We start from the raw sequence: 22,218 nt of genomic DNA on the forward strand, positions 1-22,218 counted from the left end.
GGCATTTCCTAACTTTTGGGTGCTTGACTTTGCAACCTTAAACATGTTCTTTTAACATAGTTTTTGTGTATGTAATTATCTATCACACATGCTCCCTCAGTTTAGAGTCTGATTGATTGATCATCTTTGGGATTGATCATCTTTAGAATCAAACTGTGATATGAGGACAGTCTCTCTTGACCTGTGCTCCTCAGCCTCAGACAAGGATCTGGTCCAAAGTCTATTATTAACCAATAAGTTTCCTGCAAAAGCTTTTTACTAATCAGTTAGCTTATATAGTGTATTATTTGCTTCTGGTTATACAAAGTATTGTAATTTGTCCCAGAGCGTGAGGCAAACTGTGTACTTCCAGTTGCCGTTGGAGGAATTTCAGGTCTCCAGAGTTAGCTTTTTTGTTAATCCAGCAGTTGTGGACAATAGAGAAATAAAAAACTTAGCTCTGCAACACTAGCAGTCATCACAGCTCACAGTTGCCTATTTATCCTCTCTTCTACGTCTCAGGGAAATCTGTTCAGTAGTCTCTTGCTTTCGAATTCAGAACTGCACTCTTTCTTTCAACTGTTTAAAAATCAGTCCCTTGTATATTTCACTTTAAAACTACCATCCTGTAGAGCAGAGGTCTACAAACTTTTTTGATTATGCACCCCATCAGTAAAAATTTTTTGAGCATGCACCCCTTGCTGCGCCGCAGGGCCAGCTCTACCATTTTTACCGCCCCAAGCAAAAGAAAAAAAAAAGGCACTCGGACTCCTGTCCAAACTACCGAAGCTAAAAAAAAAAAAAGCTGCCCGAACTGCCGAAGCAGTGCTGCTCCGGTGACGCTCCTCCTGCCGCGCACCCTGAAGGATCCTCTTGCGCACCCCACTTTGCTGTAGAGGAAGAGGGTAGATGTCTGACTCAGGAAGGGAGAAGACAATAAATGCTGTCTTCATTATCAACTGTAAAGAAAGGGCATAAGGTGAAATTAGGTTCTGATCCTTCAGAATATGATTGAAGCATATCTCTTTGGCCAAAGTTGCTGCTTCTCTGAGAACAAACAGCACATGAATATGGAATTTTGAAGCTACACTTCTTTAAAAGATAAAAATCTGGCTACACTTGGCTTTATATTTGCAAACATCCATATTTATTTTTATTTCCATTCTCACTACAGTAGTAGCTTTTGGTCTGTTGTTTATCCAATTTAAAGAAAAAGGGAGAAGTCAAGGTGTTATTGAGGAAACCAGAAAGTCTAGGCCTACCAATCTAATAGTGTCCATTGTTAATTTCTGTTTTCTGTATCATTCTTCATCTTTGTTCTTATTAGATTATTTTGTTTTAAAAGCCTTGCATTGTACTACTTACTGCACGGGCTTATTCTTCTTGTTACCTAATTGCTTAACCACATTTGCCTCTGTTACCCATTTTTCTTTTTAGACTTAGACTAATTTCAATTTCAGTTGAATGGTCTCCAACTGTTTTTTAAAAAAGATTTCCTACCCTTTTGTGCAGATTTCCTAGATGTTAGACATAATTCTGTCTCTAGCATGTACTGTAGTGGTCTGAATCAGTCTGTTCTTGTTGAATGTAATACTTGTAGAAAACATCTTTGTGGAAGAAATGGTGAGCAGCATTTTGATGAAATTCATAGATGCTGCTGCATTGAGAGGTAATGCTAATAACAGTAGTACAGAGAAATACAAAAAGAACGAGAGAGATTAGAAATCTAGACAGAATGTAATGTAGTTAACTTTGGGAAAATATCAACTAATTAATCTGTGGGAAAATAACTTGAAATGCTGATAATTCAGTAGGAGGGAGAGACTTTGAAAGTCATTTTGTCAAAAGGGACTCTTGTCAGGCTTATGAGAGTTTGCTTTTCTTTGTAGTCCTATCATATTGCAATGTGAAGAACTAATTAGATATTGTGTCCTATTCTGAGGTACTTCAATACCAGGAAGATGTTGATCAAACAGTTTTCTAACAATAGATGGTGGTATGACAATACTAACAGACACTGTGTTTCATGTAGTTAAATGCAATGGAAGGTGTTCAGAAAAGAGCACCAAAAACTATTAGAGGGTTTGAATGCTTGTCTAGCAATAAAAGATTTAAAGTGCTAATGAGCCATTAGTGACTGAACTACAACATTAATAAGTTTGATGATTGGCTGCAAAAACATTAGTTTGGTAATACAGCATGTTTGACTAAAATGTTTTGAGTTGAAGGATGGATTTTTGTTCTGATGAGCTTCTGATTGGAAAACCATTTAATGACTTTTTTCTGTTTTGTTGTATAAATGTATTTCTTGTGGCTGGTAGGAGATTTTGGGGTAGTGCAGGCAAGCTGGGTGCAAGTTTCTCCAAACAAATCTAAATACTGACCTTCAACAACCACTGGCTACTTTTCAGCAGACTGTCAGTGTAAAACTGTTCTGTGCAGCCTAATGGCTTTCTGACTTGGGTGTTTGCAATCTAAAGGCTAGGAGGAAACCACCAAACTCATTTTTGCTTGCGTCTTAAGAATGAATTTGGATGGGTCTCCAAGGGAAAAAGGTTTGTGCTGCCTAGCCTATAAATAATTACTAAATAATCAAGACTTTAAACTTTATGTAGAAAAATACTTTATTTTTTTACAATAGAAAATGCCTATTTCAGATCATTCTTTGTCCAGTGGTAAATTCCAACAGGGAAACACGTTTGTTTGGGTATAAACAATAAAGAATGGTGTATGGAAAGCTGCATGACCAAAGGAGGCTCTCATGGGAATGTAGTTCTTTATCACATCTCTGAAGAATTGTGTCACTGTATTTAAGTACAAGAACAGTAAAAGTTATTCCAATTAATATGCTGCGATCCATTGTTAGAATCCTGTTCCTGTTATGACCTAATTAATTGTGTTCCTCTGAAGATTGTAGACAGTTTTACTTTTGTTCGTGTTTTTTTTTCTTCTCCAACCACTCCCAGTTAAAGACTTCATTGGAGCTATACTGATTCAATAAACACCAATGTTCTTATGGTCACGTTCATGTTTGCATTTCAGTTTTTATTCTTAAATAATAAATACTTGTTACATCAGCATTTCCAGTTCTCTCACACTGAGATGTGTTAATTGCCACTGGCCCACCGATAGAAGAGGAGAAAACACTATAATTTACATTTACATTATAAATATAATTTACATCTTGTAAGCAACTTGTTAAATTATATCGTCATCTAGACCCCTTGCTGCATAAGTTTCAAATTTTCACACAAATTGTTTGTTGCTGTTGATCTTGTTCTTTTTGAAATTGTTCCTTTAGTATACAGTCAAACCTCAAATGCATCTCAGCAGGGATTTGTCTGTTCGTTTTTTATCGCTTGTAACTTGAATGTGAGACTTGCAACTCTTACTGTTTCTGCTGTTTCTATAGCAACTGAACTTGCGCAAGCCAGCAATATCACTTTGTTTCACAGCTGGCATTTTGTGTTCACAGTAAGGGGAAAGTTTTAGGAAAGTACAGAGTGTATTAATTGGGATGCAACTGGGTCAGAAATGTTGTCATTTTTTACTAAGATAAGTTTGTTAAATGATTATGGGGTTTCTGTAGCCTTTTTTTAATTTCCTTTGAATGAAATGTTATCCTCCTGGGCAACAGGAGAGCTCCATGATTTCCTCTGTGCATGTGTTTGTTTCTGGTCTCTTAGATACCATGCACATTACAGCCTTTGATGTTGTCTATGACCTAGAATGAGCCTTTCTTCATCATATGAATTACTACAAGTCTTATTTCAACCACTGCAATATTGCCCATATCTATTCTTTAGTCTTCATCTGCCTACAATCTTTCATGGTTTTTTATCCTCCCTTCTTGATTACTGCCACTTCCTCTGTCCTCATCTTCTCAGTTGCCTTGTTACCATGTTCCATCATGTCCAGTCCAGCCTCAAATGCAAGAGAGATCATCTCAAGACAAAATTATTTTAGGGAATCAAAGTACTATACAAATCTATAGAGAAGTCCAAGATGTTTCTACTGTTAATATGTAGGCCTCCAAAAAGCAAAGGTTACCTAGCAGAATTGAGATGCTGTCTGAAATGTTGATAAAATTTCCAAGATTTACTTTCTGAGAGACTTCAGTATCCCTGTTGACAACACCCAATTTTTTTCTCTGTACTTTCCACTCTTGGTTTCTCACAGGCCATTTCTGGATCTACACAAACAGCTGGTGACATCCTGGATCTGACTTTTTTTTTTTAATGGACATGGATAAAGAGAGCACAGAAAATACACCCTTCTTCTGTACCAGCCATCACATTCTCAATACTGATTTCAGAACCTATCTGGCCTCTGGATAAGTAGAAGCTCCTGTCCTGGTCAGAGTCCAAAACTTTCTTGTAAGTATATCCCCACCACCATTACCACTGAAAAGCCATCAGAAAAAAAGATCTAGTAAGCCACCAGAACCACTCACAAACCACAGATGTTGGACACGCTTGTGCTGAAGCATCTAGTTGTCCCTCACAGATGTCCAAGATTCTCTGATGATCCACAACAGAAAAATTTGCGAAGAAAATTTGAGCATTGGAGGTAGAAGATACATGCATGTGCAGACAGGTTCTGGCACAAGGTGGTCTTGTAGCTGTTTAAAAAAAGAAATCCAATCTCTCCTCTGCCATAACAGCCTCCTCTAAGCACACCCTGCTGTACTATTAGACTGCAGATTACCTTGTTAGCTCTGAATGCCTCCACTCACTGCCAGAACCAATCACTCTTGCTGTGGAGACTTATCAGCCAGTTATTTAAGAAAAATATCCACTCACATCACTGACAGGACACCAGATTGGCATAATACAATATTTTTCCTCTCTGAATTTAATCAGTGCAGGAAGTTCAAATGTGTGTTGATATTTTGGGGTAGGGAAGGGAAAGAGGAAAAGTATGTTGCGTGTGGACATGCCTATTGATTTTTGCGTTGGGTGAGGAAGAGCTATATAAATTTTTATATCAGGGAAGCAGGAGAGACAAAGAAAAAGGGAAGATTGTGAGAGTACTGAGAGGTTTGGAATGGGGAACATGGATAAGGGAAGCAATGATAGAGGGAGAGCATAGAAAGACTGGGAATTTGGAAGGAAGAAGAAGAGAACACAGAATATGAAAAGAGAGAGGAAGGGAATGGAGGTGAAAGAGAGGAAAATAGAGAGGTTGGTTACTAAACAATATAGCAAAATTAGATTGAGCGGCAAATAAGCTGATAGAGGAAAAAACACCTAGTAGAAGAAAGGGAAAATAAAGTGAAGTGAAAGAAAAGAACAAATGAAAGGGGCAAAAAGTAAATGTTTGAAATGTTTGCTTAAGAGAGAGTGCCTTTGCAAAGTGGTATAGTAAATATCACTCAAAATAGATAGAAATTCACCTATGGCCAGCCCTGGCTGGCTATTCTGCCTCTCTCTTGTTTATTTTTAATGTTGTGCAAAATTCTTAGATAAATAGACTATAAAGGCCATAAGAGACTTTACATTATCTACTTTGACATGTATATCACAGGCCATTACATTTTCATCCAGTTACCCCTGAATTGAGCCCAGTAACTTAGATGTTTGACTAAAGCATATCTTCCAGAAAGGCATCCAGTCTAGATTTGAAAACATCAAGAGATGGAGAGTCCACTACTTCTCTTGATAGTTTGTCCTTATTGTTAAAAAACTGTGCCCTAATCTAATTTGAATTTGTCTGGCTTCAGCTTCTAGTCAAGGTTCTTGTTATGCCATTCTCTAAGAGCCCTTTTAGTACCTGGTATTTTCTACTGATGAAGATACTTATATACTGTAATCAAGTCACCTCTCCATCATCTTTTTAATAAACAAATTGATTTTGTAAGTCTCTCACTGTAATCCTCTTTCTAATCCTCTAGTTATTTTTGTAGTTCTTTTTTGTAGCCTTTCCAATTGTTCAATGTGGACCTGTAGGATGTAGTATCATGGATGCAGTCCTGACCGCATGTACAAAAATATGGTCATATTGGAAGATCATTAGGTGCCAAAGTGGCCTCTCATGACAAAGTTAGTCATAGCCCAAAATACTTAAAGAAAAGCCACACTAATTAGGTACTTAAGAAGAGTGCATGGGAAAGATGTAAATATAAAAGCTCAATTTTAAAGCAGAAAATTGATTTTTATGACTAAGACCTCCAGAATAAGGCATGCTTTTGCATACGTATGGATAAAAGGTATAAAATCCAGCCTCCTGTGTATATAGAATTTAATCACAAAACAGCCAAGTTGGCCAATTTTTGCCATGCAGGACATCAACAGGAATGTTGGCCTATATATATTTTTTCAACGTTATTTTTTAAAAAAGCACACATATAAAGAAAAATACAGTGAAATGAATTAGACCAATGTAATCTATACAATACTGTTTTCAGCAATGATCTCAGGTATAAAAGATACACATTCACATTAATGCATCCAGATCAGGCCATATTTTAGGGCATTTCCCCTACCTTTTTCACCCCTGTAAAATGTTCTCCATTTGACAGTTCTTTCAGCTAATCTGAATTCACAGATGGCAAATTAGAGTTCCATTTTTGAGTATTATATCTTTTGTTACCATTAAGAACTGGTATCCATTTCTTGCTTTTCACTGGAAGATTTAATCAGCAAATTCCAGTACACACGTTTTTGGAGAGGAGCATATCTATATATTCAGAACAAATTTTTGCATATGTTTCTTCAATATTTTTGTAATCTCTGGCAAGAAAGAATTGTATAACAGTATAGCTGCTGACTGGACATTTCTCCATCATTTACTTCCAAAGTCAAAGGGAGTTAGTTGTGGGTGCCAAGCATCTCTGAAAATCAGGCCATTTATTTTATTGAAGTGCTTGTATAATGATTTGGCACCTAGCTTTGAAAATGTTGGCCTAAATTTATAAATGTCATACTGTACATAAAAAACACGCCATTAGGATAGATTAATCCCTGGTGTTATTGAATTTGGCCCCCTGTTGATTTTATTCACAATACCTTGCTACTGTGTGATATTTGGTTCTGTATGCTACTGTATATTTTATAATCATGAAACACCCACTTGGAATTCCTTAACAACTTTTAAAACTTTTTATAGAAAAAACATTCAAAAGAATGTGATCAAAGCAGCAGATGAACCAGCTTGGAAATCAGCGTAGACACACTTCTTTGCTAGTTGTTGCAGCAGAGTTCTATCTCCAGATTAATTAAATACAGTGCAGGAATCTTTATCACAACCATGTATAGACTGTTCCCAGTTTTTTCTTATTAATAGGAAAACAGCTGTTAATGTTTGCACTGCTTACAGGAAGAGCAGCCCGTTGGAGCTAGCTGGTGGGGGTTTGGAACCAAGGTGCGTCAGCAGCCCCCCATCAGCTCCACTATGTTCCCTGTGTGGCAGCTGCCCAGCAGGCTATCAAGTGCCGGGCAGTTCAGGTGTCCCTCTCCCCACTGCCATGTGCTGCTCCTGCCCTCTGCCTTGGAGCTTCTCCCAGGAGACTCCTGCTTGCTGTGCAGGAGGTGGGGGAGAAGAGGGGTGCTGATGTCAGGGTGTCCCCTTCCCCCTACTCCTGTACCCCATCTCCACAGAAAACGGGGGGACACCATAGGGCTCAGGACAGAGGGAGCTTGCTGGCAGCAGCTGCTATCTCAACTTGCAGATATACTTAAAAAGGCAGTATACTTAGAGGGCGGTCAGCGTACTTAAAGGGGCAATACACGTCTCTCTCTCTCTCTCTCTCTCTGTCTCACACACACATGCACCCTCAGCACTTTGGAAAGTGAAGGGGGAGGTGCGCTCCAGTGGGATAGCGTGGGTTCAGCATCACATTCAGTTTCCACAGGGAATATTTGCAGCCAGGGCCGCCCAGAGAATTCCGGGGGCCCGGGGTCTTCGGCGGCGGGGGGCCCCCGCTCAGGGGCGGCTCTAGACCCCAGCGCGCCGAAGACCTGGGGGGCGGCATTTGGCTCCGGTTGAGCTCCCGCAGTGACTGCGGCGGGTGCCGTGGTCCCGCGGCTCCGCTTGACCTGCCGCAGTCATGCCTGCGGGAGGTCCAGCCGAGCCGCGGGACGAGCGCCCCCTCCGCAGTCATGCCTGCGGCAGGTCCACTCGTCCCGGGCTCCGGTGGACCTGCCGCAGGCATGCCTGCGGGAGCTCAACCGGAACCGCAGGGGCCCCAGAAAACACTCGTGGGGGCCCCTGCCGGACGCGGGGCCTGGGGCAAATTGCCCCTCTTGCCCCCCCCTCTGGGCGGCCCTGTTTGCAGCCACTGCCATGCGTCTATTGTGTCTCCTCCCTCCATTTGTGCTGCCTTGTAGAGAGTGAGGCTACATTAACAACGTGTTAACCCTTGGGGGCTCAGCCAAATACTAGTTCATCATTTAGCAGCAAGTCATTCCCTGGGAAATACTCCACCACCTCAACCAAGCTTCACAATCATTGCTGTGTACTGTATTAAATTGTTTTTTAAAAAAATGTATAGTGTGTGTATATTATATATGTCTTTTGTCTGGCAAAAATTTTTTCCCTGGAACCTAACCCCCCCTATTTACATTAATTCTTTGGGGAAATTGGATTTGCTTAACATGGTTTCGCTTAAAGTAGCATTTTTTCAGGAACATAATTACAATGTTAAGTGAGGAGTTACTGTAGTAGTGGGTTTGGCAGTAGCATGATGGGCACATGTGAACAGCTGCTTATGATTTCACTGGATGTCTGCTCTGAAAAATGAGCAGCCTTAACTTAATTGGACAGCAATCACCCATCATCCTCAACTGTGACAAGTTGGCAAGTGTCCTTATTTGACTATTTACTTACTGTAGGTAACATGGGAATATTATTTGTTATTTAACATTTATATTGTTGTAGTGTAGAGGTCTCGTCCAGATCGGGGCTACACTAGACAGTCCCTGCTCCAAGTTGCTTACATTTTACACAACTCTTCTGAGTATACCTATGTAATGACTACTACTTTCATAAGTCTACTGGGTTGGTGACAGACACCTCATAGACACCAAACTCTGAGATGCTGTCAACTTGGATAATGTCTGCTATGGTCAATTTGAAATTTACAGCAAGAGTTTCCCTTAAATGTACATTTAATTATAGTTACAAGTTTATCTTTGTGTGCAAAGTGAGAGCAAGCACCATCTTTTTCATTTTGCCTAGATTTGCTGAAGAGACTGTGGTTTATATTTTTTGCAATAACTGTGTGCTAAAATTGATACTATCCTTGCCAAATGCATTCTCTGTTAAGAGACCTTGAAAAACTCTTCTTTTAACTTCAGGGATATGGTGTTAGGAATTGATAAACTGATTGAGATAATGACATGAGTTTTGTTCACTGTCTCTTTTAATTCTTGGAGAAAGTCAAACTTGATGTGACCTGTTGAGTTGCCAGCAGTTTTAAACTGTATATTTAAAAGTATATTTAAACCTACTTCATGATAATGTTTGAATGAAAGTATCTAAAGTTATGCTTTGAAGGTTGCTGTTGTGTATTCCTCTATTTAAATAATTTCACATTTAAAATCTTGTTCTTTTTTTTTTGTAGCTGTTAATACAATAGTAGAAAATCTTCCAAGATATGTCTATTAATGTTTAGGGAAGTCTAAACCCTGCTTATTGTTGAATTGTACAACAATTGTTGTAATGTAATATGCACATTTTATATAGCTAATGTTTGGAATGGACAATTTGTTTGCTTTGAACAGTTTCAGATTGCATGAGATACTTTTTATTATCAGCCAAGGCTTAATCTGCACTAGAAAAGGTTTGTCTGTATAGCTATGCTGTAGACACAGTTTATACTGGCAAAAGATTGTTTTTGTTGGTATAGCTTATACCAGTTGCCCTAACAAAATTAACTATACTGGCAAAAGCACTTTCTGCTGGGATAACTGCTTCCACACAAGGGCTTTTGTTGGTATAAAAATGACATTTAATAAAAATCACATTCGTGGACCTAGCCCAAGACAAGGACTTCATGGGCCACCATTCAAGAAATCTAAATGTTCCCAAAGTGTTCTTGGGTTTCTGCTTGTACCTCACTGTAGAAATTGCTGACATTTTAATTATTTGTAAGTGTTTTTAAAGGTAAAATTAAAGTTTAATTAAAGGTCTTGGTCCTATGCTATTTAATATTTTTATTGATTTAAAAAAAAACAAAAAAATGATGATGACCGGGAAGAAACAACAAAATCATCACTGATAAGGTTTGCAGATGGCACAGAGATTGGGGGAGTGGTAAATTATGAAGAGGACAGGTAACTGACATAGAGTGATTTGAATGACTTGATAAACTAGGTGTTTTTTTACAGCCAAGTGTGAAGTCATATATCTGGGAACAAAGAGTGTAGGCCATACTTGCTCCCTGTGGATATCTTCTAGCCTGACTTTACCAGGCCCTTCCCAGAGAGAGGGAACTCCCCTTTGCTCCTCCCTCCTGGGTCTCCTCTTCCAGACTGTGTTCACAGGTCAGTTTAAGTAGTCCTCTCACTGATCCCCTGCAGATTTTTAATTAAGTCGCTGGACAGCTATCCCCCAGCTGAGTGTGATGGTCACAGGCGAGGTTGTGCCTGGCTTGCCTTAAAGGGCTAGTCAGCCTGTGACAGAGACTCTATCCTGGGAAACAGTGACTGAAAAATTCTTAGGTGTCATAGTCGCTAATCAACTGAATATGTGCTTCCGGTGTGACACCGGCTGAAAGGGCTAATGTGATTGTAGGATGCATAAACAAGGGACTGTTGAGTAGAACCAGGGACTGTTGAGTAGAACTGATGCAACTACTACTGGAATATTGTGTCCAATTTTGGTGTGCAGAATTAAAGAAGGATGTTGAAATATTGGAGAGATTTCAGAGAAGAGCCATGAGAATGATAAAAGGATTGGAAAACCTGCATTAATAGTGAAAGATCTAAGATGTTCCATCTGTGTAACAAAGAGAAGGTTAAGAAGTGATTTAATCACAGTCCATAAGTATCTACAGGAAGAGTAGAAATTTGATAATAAGGAGGTCTTAAGTCTAGCTTGTGATCCAGTGACTGGAAGTTGAAGTTAGACAAATTCAGACTAGAAATAAGGTGCCAGTTTTTAATAATGAGGGTAATTAACCATTTGAGCAATTTACCCAGGGTTTTGATTGTCTCATAAGGTGTCAGTCAGATGAATATTCTGCTTTTTATTTTTCAGAAACCAGCAAACATTCTGGTAATGGGAGAAGGTCCTGAAAGAGGAAGAGTCAAAATAGGTAACCCTTTCAATAACATATTCATTAGCTATACAACGAATAATGAACTTTCTATGCAACGTGGTAGTTTAAAATAACAGAACATTCTAAAATTCACTGTATTCTTAATAAGAAGATTTTGTACATAACTCCTAATTAAACTGAATATTGGCCAAAAAGTATGTTTGAAGTTAAGAATTTAGCAAGGATTAGACATTTATATAGATAATGAGGACATGTATACTTACACTAGATAGGATAAAAGTATAGATGAGGGCATAAACAAATACTATCAACCAACAGTTTGGTAGCAATTTTCCTTGTGGCTGTGTTTATCAATAATTGCCCAACACAGGCTTCTTGCAACTTCTACCTACCATTCAGGTACTGGTGACTTTTAGAGACAGGTTACTGGACTAGAAAGGTAACTGGATAATTGGTCTGATATAGTATAACAATTCTTATGTTTTTAAGTACTGGTTTTAACAATTGTTCACATTTTTGTTAATGCAGTTACCGAAAATCCATTTTTGGTAAAAGAAAAAAGTTCAGTATTTAAGAATTGTGAAGCAATAGTGGAATTACTGTAACCAAGAATTAGTATGGTATTTAACAATGCTACATTTCCTCAGACAATGTTAACATATAAAATTTAAAGAGATGGTGCACTTTGCTTTTGAAGATTTCCTTATACAACAAAAAACTATTAGGCATCAAAGTGGAAACACAAAATCACTGTGGAAGCTACTCATCACATATCTAATTATACTATGCAGGTACTAGGCAATAATAAAGAGGATATCAAATTTGTTTTTAATATAGCAGATGTATGCTATTTTTAGGTATTGGGTGGGAATGTTCAAATCAGTTAGGATAAAATAGTAACCCACCTGAATTTTTGCCCATTCCTTGACTCAACTTGAACTTTTTGGAAAATGTTTGACTAAGTTTTGTGTTTATATGCTTCTACAGTTCTTTGTATTGGTCACTCCTAGAAAGAGGAGAGCTGAACTGTTGTGCGAGAACCCTTTAACTTGAGATTTTTCATGCAAAATTGCATTAAAAACAGTTCAGGTGAGGTTTGGATATGCATCCGTGCTTTTGAGTGTTTATCCATACTTGGCTGTCTGCTCCTGCCAAAGTTCCTCCTCATTACTACAAAGCCAGTCCTGTATAAAATGCATTTCTATCTCTATATTATCTTAGCACTTTTGATTTATACAACTTGATAACATTTGAAATTTACTGCCATCAGAGTGTGTATTAAAAGGCATTCATTGGTGGATTTAGCAGAGGGGCCAGGATTTAGTGCCTGATCCTGCAAATATCTTAGGGCTTGTCTATACAATATGTTCCTGTGCAGCAAGCCAGGGTGTGAATCTACAGCACACTAGCATGCTGTGCAGTAATGTCCCATGTGCACATTGCTACAGCACACTGGAAGTTCTGTAGTATGCTTTGGCTTACTGTGCTTTAAAAGTAGTAGTAGCCAAAGAGCATTCTGAGACTTTTAGCACACTGCGGCAGTGTCCATATGGGACATTGCTGCGCAGCAAGTCAGGGTGTAAATCTACAGCACACTAGCTTGCTGTGCGGTAATGGTAGTTGAGGGAACTCTGCTAATGTGCAGACTGAACTACTTCCTTACTCCTAGAGGTGATCCTTCCAAGTCAGGGTTCGGGTACATTAGAAGGATAGTACAGGGAAACTTGCACTGCCATTGTTTTACTCTCATTTTGTGGATACATTGGCATCAGTCACCAGGGCTACCCCTGGCACTCCTGGTTCTGCTGCTGCTCTGCAGCAGTGAGCAATTGCCTTGGGGACATCTCATGGCCGCTGGGCTCCACAGGTAGGGGCTGGCTTCAGGGTGTGTCGCTGGCCAGCGTTGGGCTCCTTCGGGAGAAGAAATGAACGTGTTGAGGCGCAGTTTGGAGCTCTGCCGCCCGTCCTGTTTGGGAAGTGCCTGGCCATGCAGAGGCAGCCCAGCTTGGGGAGCAGGGTAGAGAAGGCTCCCGGGGAGCTAGCCAGCGCCCTGGTGCCCACAGCACAGAGAGCCAGGGCCCCAAGCACGGCAGGCAGCTCCCACCAGCTTCTGATCTGCCGGCTTCTGGCAGGAGGCAAGCCTCATGGTTTGAAAACCTCTGTGATAAATGGATGGCTGAAATCTGGGGGAGGGGGGGCACATGGCCCCCGCATGCCCACACTGCCCCTGCAGCTTTGCACCCCGGGTGGCTGCCCTGCTCATGGCCGTGATATAATTGTTTTACTGTACTACAGATCCACGGTGAAACCACCTTTTAAATGTTACATAACAGTATCACTTAATTGAAGTCAATGGCGTTGGGCCCAGTATAATTTGAAGTAATTCAGTCAGGTATCTAATAATCATGATTTATAATGTTCAATGATATTATGTCACATCGTATTCTAATAAACATTTTGCTTTATCATGCTTACAAATATTGCTTGTCATTGTGTGACTTATGTATAGCCAAACAAAAGTTTTAATATTTATTTTTCAGCTGACATGGGTTTTGCAAGATTGTTCAATTCACCTCTGAAACCTTTAGCAGATTTGGATCCAGTTGTGGTGACATTCTGGTATAGAGCTCCAGAACTGTTACTTGGTGCCAGACATTACACAAAAGCAATTGGTAAGTTACTGTATAGGGAAGTGAAGTTGTTTACAGTTTCAGGATAACTTTGTGTATTCCTTCTGTGGCCCATTCCAGAAGTGCTCAGTCAGGTCTCCAGCTGTCACCTATCTCTGGGTGGCGACTATTATCCCACTCCCCTCTGACCAGGATTAAAGACTGCACAGTCCCCTGCTACACATTGTGATATCCCCAGCAAGCCAGTCTCCCTAACAGCCAGTGCCTGTGCTTAGCTTAGGACAGGGGTAGGCAACCTATGGCACGCGTGCCGAAGGCGGCACGCAAGTTGATTTTCAGTGGCGCGCACACTGCCCAGGTCCTGGCCACCAGTCCGGGGGCTCTGCATTTTAATTTAATTTTAAATGAAGCTTAAACATTTTTAAAACCTTATTTACTTTACATACAACAATAGTTTAGTTATATATTATAGACTTATAGAAAGAGACTTTCTAAACATGTTAAAATGTATTACTGGCACACGAAACCTTAAATTAGAGTGAATAAATGAAGACTCGGCACACCACTTCTGAAAGGGTGCCGACCCCGGCTTGGGACAATAACAGTGTTTTTACCAGTGACAATACAACTCTTCCAAGGTAAGCACATTTATTCGCAGGGCAAAAGCATTACAGAAAAAACATTAAAAACAATAAATTAACATACACACTTACTAAATATACCAGAAATAACCTATTTTCTACATGGAGAGTCTAATAGGCCAATGTTCCTTCCAAGCCTTCAGCAAGGGGTGGGGCCTTTGCTTGGGCAGAAGGTTCTGTCCATTTGCTGAATCAAAAGGGAGACCACCAGTTAGTTTCAGCTCATCCTTTTATACCAAAAGCACCTCTCTTTGTCTCTGGAAAACACAGAGGGTGGAAGTTTTCTGGAGTTGTTTACAATCCCAAGGATAATCAGCCCCCACTGTCTTTAGCTCCTGGAGGAGCTGTGATAACCTCCTTTTCCCCCTCCTTCCCCCAATGGAGAAGAACACAGTCATACATAAAGATTGATAAATGTTGTACATTGGTCCCTAAAGATAGTACACGGAGTTGCAATATCTGTCAGTTTACCTTTAAGCTTCCTAAACAAGCAAGTAAACTGGAAGGCATAATAAAGAAGCTTTGTTTTAGTCAGAGGAATTATTTGAGTGGCCTCTACACATTCTCACTCATGGGTGTGCAGGTGGTGAAACTTTGATATGGGAACATTTCATAGCAGTGCCTGTTGGAGCATGCTTGTGCCCCCTGCTGTCCCTTTCCTCATGGTTCCTGAATATTCTGAGGGCCAGGTTATAAAAGGGATGTGGTGCTCCAGCTGTATAGGGAAGTGAAGTTGTTTACAGTTTCAGGATAACTTTATGTGTTTTCCTTCTGTGGCCCATTCCAGAAGTGCTCAGTCAGGTCTCCAGCTGTCACCTGTCTCTGGGTGGCGACTATTGTCCCACTCCCCTCTGACCAGGATTAAAGACTGCAGAGTCCCCTGCTACACATTGTGATATCCCCAGCAAGCCAGTCTCCCTAACAGCCAGTTCCTTCCTTCTGCAGCAGCAGGCAGACCAGGAGCCTCTCTAGGCTACTCTGTCCCAGAGTCAACCTCTTTGAAGATTCAATACATTAGATTTCTGAGTTAGTTAGGATTAGTGTTAGATATTTAGTTTATTTTCCTTATAAAATCATTTCCATTATTAGTTTTTATTACTTGCCACACCATGGTGTGGGCTTATGGATCCTATGGTGAATCTGAAGGGGAAGAAGCCAGTATTTAAGTGGTGTACCTCTTGTCCCTGCTTTGGATGAACATGAGAGATGTCTGGGGGAAGGACATATTCTTTCACTGTGTGCAAACTACAGCACTTTCACCACAAGAGCTGGCAAGAAGCTTCAGAACCATCTCCAAGCCTTACTACTTCAGCAGGCAATCACAACCAAACCCTCTGGTTTCTTAAACCCTGGTTTTGTGAGTACGGAGAGGCCTGGAACAGTACCTTAGCCCTCGGGGAATAAAAAGTCCAAGATGCTTACAAAGGTACTGTCTTCCACTTCTGGAGTGAAAGCAAAATCTTAGGTACTGAAGGATCCTAAGCCATTGGATCATAAGCCTAGAAATAGCAGAACCCTACAGGTGGCAGTCTGTGTTAGCATAGCCAGGTCTAATAGGAATGCCCCTTGGAATCCAGTGTCTCCACTTCTGGATAAGAGTGTGGCATGAGATACAGTTCCTGTTAGCAGAGCCAAGCACTGTTCTTGGTCTTTCTTGGTTCCCTCAAGGTCAGTTCCAAAAATACCTTGTGAACCGAGGCCAGAGGTTGGTTAATTTTGGAGAGCTTTTAAAGGTTTGAGGTTCCTCATGCCATCCTTCCCACCCCTAGCATGCCTAGCATGCCCCAGGATCTGGGCTTCAAGAACTGCATGGTCTTCCTCTGGGACTTCTTGGTCAGTGACAGCTACAACACTTTTGTATTGCCTCAGGGAAGCTCATATCTCACCCAGCTGTAACATCTGTCAGACTTTCACTGAACTAGTCAATCCCATGAGTTCAGACTCCGAACGTTCCTGGTGATTGCTTAATGAGACCAGAGTCTGACCCTAGCCCATCAGACCCATTGGGCAAATGCAACAGGAAGTACCCTTTCAAGCACAGGTATCTCCAGCTCCAGGACCAGTGCAAGCAAAGTTAAGGACTCTAGAAGAAAATAGGGGAGATGTGAAGAGGGTAAGAGTAAACACTCTCACAAGGACAATGTGAAAAATCCCTTTCTAAGTGCTCTTCTAGGAAAAGGATTTCTTCTACAATTCACTCTGTTGGGTGAGACTCTGCACCGCAGTTCAGGTTTGTCAGAAGTTTAAAGAGAACACGATACTTGTTCCTTGGCATTGTCAGCCAAGAGTGCTCTGGACCACTGTCCACTAAAACAGTGGAATAAGGACCATCCTATTCAGGGACCCCTCTCACAAGAGGCTGCTGTGGTGGTAGTAGAGATAGGGACCATACACCTGGGAGTACTCTAGTTACTATACAAGATAAGCAGCCATTCTTTACCATCTCAACTCCCAACATGTGCAAAGAAAAGGTATCAGAGCAAACACTATACAGAAGCTCCTCAGTTCATGTAGCTACAGACCATACCTTTATTGGCCCTCACCTACGTATTTTGCGGATGTTGAACATACTTGTCTTACAGGAACCCATCCCTCCTGGAAGTCAGTGGAAGCCTTATACATTGGATCCTTTGCTCCCGAATCCATCTCTGTCACTGGAGTACAGAGAGCATTTCCCAGTGGTTGTCTCATATGTTGTCAGAGAAAACGATGATGGGCCCCACTGAATACCAGGATGCGGATCTGGAACCTGATAAGTTGCTTCTGCTTTAGGAGTCCTTTCGCCATCTTCCCCGTAGCCTTGCCCTCAGAATATTCAGGAACAGGGGGAGGAGCAGGTGCCAAGAAAATTCCAGATGACACTGTTGTGAAATGTTCCACAGTCAGAGTTGCAACACTGGCACGTTCCATTGGTGTTAACATATAGAGTCTGTCTTAAAGAACTCTAGGTACAGGTGAATAAACTCATTTCTATCGGCAGAGAAATATTAGCAACATCATCAAATATATTCAAAGCGAGTAGTTCCAAAAATGCTGCTTTTCACCAGTTGAAATATATAAATAAAGATGTTAATATATTGTGTAAAAATGGATAATGTAAAGATCTTAATTTGGGAGAACAGCAAAACATAACTTGTCTTACAGCTTTATCTGCAAGCTTAAGGATGGAGTTTGAATGGAGTTGAATGCTGGCTGAGCTTCTTACTAAAATGTAGTATTTCTTTAACAATTGATGTCATCAAGAAGATGTAACAAACTAGAACTCGTGGTCTGTTCACTTATTTGTGATATGAACAAAACTGAAGTATAGAATGAGTTATAAGTATAGAAAGGGCTATGAGAGTCTCCTGGTTTCAGAGTGGTAGCCGTGTTAGTCTGTATCAGCAAAAAGAATGAGGAGTACTTGTGGCACCTTAGAAACTAACAAATTTATTTGGGCATAAGCTTTCGTGGGCTAAAACCCACTTCATCAAATGCATGCAGTGGAAAATGCAGTGGGAAGATATATATACACAGAGAACATGAAAAAATGGGGGTTGCCATACCAACTCTAACGAGACTAATCAATTAAGGTGTGCTATTATCAGCATGAGAAAAAAAACGTTTGTAGTAATAATCAGGATGGCCCATTTCAAATAGTTGACAAGAAGGTGTGACTAACAGTAGGGGAAAAATTAGCATGGCAAAATAGTTTTTAGTTTGTGTAATGACCCATCCACTCCCAGTCTTTATTCAAGCGTAATTTAATGGTGTCCAGTTTGCAAATTAATTCCAGTTCTGCAGTTTCTCGTTGGAGTCTGTTTTTGAAGTTTTTTTTGTTGAAGAATTGCAACTTTAAGGTCTGTAATTGAGTATCCAGGGAAGTTGAAGTATTCTCCGACTGGTTTTTGAATGTTATAATTCTTGACGTCTGATTTGTGTCCATTTATCCTTTTGTGTAGAGACTGTCTGGTTTGGCCAATGTACATGGCAGAGGGGCATTGCTGGCACATGATGGCATTGCTGGCACATATCACATCACATAGGTAGATGTGCAGGTGAACGAGCCCCTGATGGCGTGGCTGATGTGATTGGGTCCTATGATGGTGTCCCCTGAATAGATATGTGGACAGAGTTGGCAACAGGCTTTGTTGTAAGGATAGGTTCCTGGATTAGTATTTTTGGTGTGTGGCTGCTGGTGAGTATTTGCTTCAGGTTGGGGGGCTGTCTGTAAGCAAGGACTGGTCTCCCAAGATCTGCGAGAGTGAGGGATTGTCCTTCAGGATAGGTTTTAGATCCTTGATGATGCTCTGGAGAGGTTTTAGTTGGGGTCTGAAGGTGATAGCTAGTGGCGTTCTGTTACTTTCTTGTTGGGTCTGTCCTGTAGTAGTTGACTTCTGGGTACTCTTCTGGCTCTCTCAATCTGTTTCTTCACTTCAGCAGGTGGGTATTGTAGTTTTAAGAATGCTTGATAGAAATCTTGTAGGTGTTTATCTCTGTCTGAGGGATTGGAGCAAATGCAGTTGTATCTTAGAGCTCGGCTGTAGACAATGGATCGTGTGATGTGGTCTGGATGAAAGCTGGAGGCATGTAGGTAAGTATAGAAGTCAGTAGGTTTCCAGTATAGGATGGTGTTTGTGACCATCGCTTATTAGCACTGTAGTGTGCAGGAAGTGGATCTTGTGTGGACTGGTCCAGGCTGAGGTTGATGGTGGGATGGAAATAATTGAAATCATGGTGGAATTCCTCAAGGCTTCTTTTTCATGGGTCCAGATGATGATGTCGTCATCAATGTAGCGCAAGTAGAGTAGGGGCATTAGGGGACGAGAGCTGAGGAAGCATTATTCTTAAGTCAACCATAAAATTGTTGGCATATTGTGGGGCCATGCAGGTACCCATAGCAGTGCCACTGACTTGAAGGTATACATTGTCCCCAAATGTAAAATAGTTGCGGGTGACTCCTTCTTGTCAACTGTTTGAAATGGGCCATCCTGATTATCACTACAAAAGTTTTTTTCTCATGCTGATAATAGCACACCTTAATTGATTAGTCTCGTTAGAGTTGGTATGGCAACCCCCATTTTTTCATGTTCTCTATTTATGTATATTTTCCCACTGCATTTTCCACTGCATGCATTTGATGAAGTGGGTTTTAGCCCATGAAAGCTTATGCCCAAATACATTTGTTAGTCTCTAAGGTGCCACAAGTACTCCTCGTTCTTCCTAGTTTACTATTTTTCACCCCATCTTGCTTCCTACAGAAAGCAGTCTGTGCTAATTTAAATATTTGGCTTAGAGTGAGATTGGATTTTCTAGGCACCTGTGATTTATGCAGTAATTATTATTATCCTTTGCTTATATCTTTAACACACAAGGTATTGGGTATAGAGATTGCTATTACCGTCAGTACAAAGATTCAGTTATAGTCAATTGAATCACCTTTGTTACTAATAATGTCCTATATTATAAAAGTATATAAAGAGACAGATTTATGCTGATAGTGAATTCCTTCTCTGAGAAGAAATGAGATTGGATTTAGCAAGACATATCATTTTAGATTACCAGTGATCGTGAGATTTCTTAATTTCCTATGTCCTTGAAGGTATTTGGGAAAACAGCCATGTGGCCTCTGTTAGCATTTGTCAGGACTGAGTTCATCCTGAAGGAGGAGTATAATAATGTGATCTGTAGAATACTCTATCACATATAAACATTGGGCAAGGTCCAACCCTTTTGCACCACTGTAGCTATGTAATGTGGCCATAATGCTGGCTTAAATAGCCATCTGAGGATTCTCCTATCCTGGAGGAATCCCCAGTTGGCTTAGAGCTGGCATACCTAGTGCTAGACACAACCTGTGGAGCAAGGAGTGTGACTGTGGGAAAGGGGCATGGCTGTATTTCTGGTGTGCTTCAGCAATCCCCAGCTGCCACAACAGCCCCATGGGGACCATTGCATCTACCTGTAACTTAGAGTAGTCCAGAGGCTATCTTGATTGCATAGTGGGAAATTATCTTGATTCTATTCTTTCTCTTTTGTAACATTTATACCATGCTCAGCACCATAATGTCTTGAGCACCCTCCAGTAGTGCATTAAGCAATGTGTCTATGCATCTCTGACATGCTTTTTTTCTCTCATCCTTTCTCCAGAGTGAGATGTGCAGTGGAGTGTCTTGTTTTGATAGGGCCTGGGAGTTTTGTTTGTTTTAATTTTTAATATAAATTAAAAATTTCAGGTGTTTATGTAAGAGAAGGCAAGTCAAAGAAATGCACCTTGCATGTGGAATATGAAGTGGTAACTAGCCAAGATGGTCAGGAATGCAACCCCATGCTCTGCATGTCCCTAGCCTCTGACTTGCGTCAGTCCCTAGCCTCAGAAGCTGGAAGTGAACGACAGGAGATGGATCACTCAGTGTATTCCCTTTGAAGCACCTGGTATTGTCACTGTTGGAAGAGAGGATAGTGGGCTAGCTGGATCATTGGTCTGACCCAGTATGGCTGTTCTTATGAGGTTTGCAGTGATCATTAGTTCCTGAGGGAATTCATTCCACAGTCTCAAGCCACCCCTAGAGGAAGTTCTGTTTCCCTCACAGACATGCTTTACTCTTTTTGTTGAGAGTTCCGCTGTGCCAGAGGAACACAGTTGTCAAACATGGTATTTGCCACAGAGCTTAAGACAGTCTTCTACGTGTCCTTGGCCCAGGCCATGGAGTGCTTTGAAAATAAGGATCAAGACCTTGAACTTGATTTGAAATTCTTTGGGAAGCCAGTGTAGAGAGCAGAGGGACTGGTTTGATATGGTTGTGGTAGCCTGTGTTGCTGAGGAGATGTGCTGCAGTGTTCTGAACTAGTGGAAGTATCCCAAGTCCTGAAGGTTTCATGGTCAGTTATATCACATTGCTGTAATCCAACCAAGAGGTGAAGAAGGCCTGAATAACTGAGGCCCCTGGTCTTTGTCTGCCAGGAGGGGATGGAGTTTCCTAGCAAAGCAGAGATGGTTGAAAGCATTATTCACAGATGCTGCTGTGTGAGAGTTTACACCAGTGAGAAATCCTTGAATACTCCTAGATGACTGACTGAACTGACCAATTGTGGTTGCATATCTTCAACGAACAGAGACTGCATAATGGCTGGAAGCTCTTCAAAGTACTTTCCTTAGCCCGACAGCGTCACCTCTGTCTTGCTCAGGTTCAGACCGCGGTTCTTCATCCAAGAGTTAATCTCATCCAGGTACTGGACCAACTTGATGGTAGTGCACAGTACTTGGGTGAAGAGTAGGTAGAACTGAGTACAGCTGTATTTTGTGGCACTTCAGTCCTAATTATTCCTGGTAGTTATATAAGGAGATCTCTTTGAAAAATGAATTAGTATAAAATTATTATTATTGTTTAATTATGCAAAAGGTGACTTTGTTCCTGCCCAAAGGTTTTAACCATTTGAACCAAAATATACAAGGATTCACTGTAAAATCCCAGAGGATGGTGCTAGTTTAGAGAGGTTTGTTTGCGTTGTAATTGAGATGTGAGTTAGCATTTGTGTGCCTCACATAAGAAGTGAATCTTCAGGAGGGATTTGAATGAAGAGAGGGGTGGTGCCTTGTACAAATGGTTAGAAAGTGTATTCCAAGCTCATGGGATAGCAAGCTAGAAAGCATGGAGATGAGGTTAGGAGAAAGGAACAAAGGCAGTGGGGAGGCCAGATTTGTTGGCCTAGTGAAGAGGTTAAAGGGGGACAAGGAATTAGAACAGAAATATATGTGGGTGTGGAA

General features: G+C 40.8%; 1 protein-coding gene across 4 annotated transcripts in view; it reads left to right on the forward strand.

Moving 5' to 3' along the window:
• The window catches only part of CDK19 (cyclin dependent kinase 19), a 208,481-nt gene that overhangs the window by 153,180 nt on the left and 33,083 nt on the right, over positions 1-22,218 (forward strand). For all 4 annotated transcript variants that reach the window (XM_039529100.1, XM_039529102.1, XM_039529104.1 and 1 more), the window contains 2 exons: positions 11,179-11,236; positions 13,741-13,872. In XM_039529100.1, the coding sequence (XP_039385034.1) occupies positions 11,179-11,236; positions 13,741-13,872 (190 nt within the window). The remainder of the gene's footprint in view (positions 1-11,178; positions 11,237-13,740; positions 13,873-22,218) is intronic.

Source organism: Mauremys reevesii, linkage group 3 (assembly GCF_016161935.1).
Source record: "Mauremys reevesii isolate NIE-2019 linkage group 3, ASM1616193v1, whole genome shotgun sequence".
NCBI classification, from domain to species: domain Eukaryota; kingdom Metazoa; phylum Chordata; order Testudines; family Geoemydidae; genus Mauremys; species Mauremys reevesii.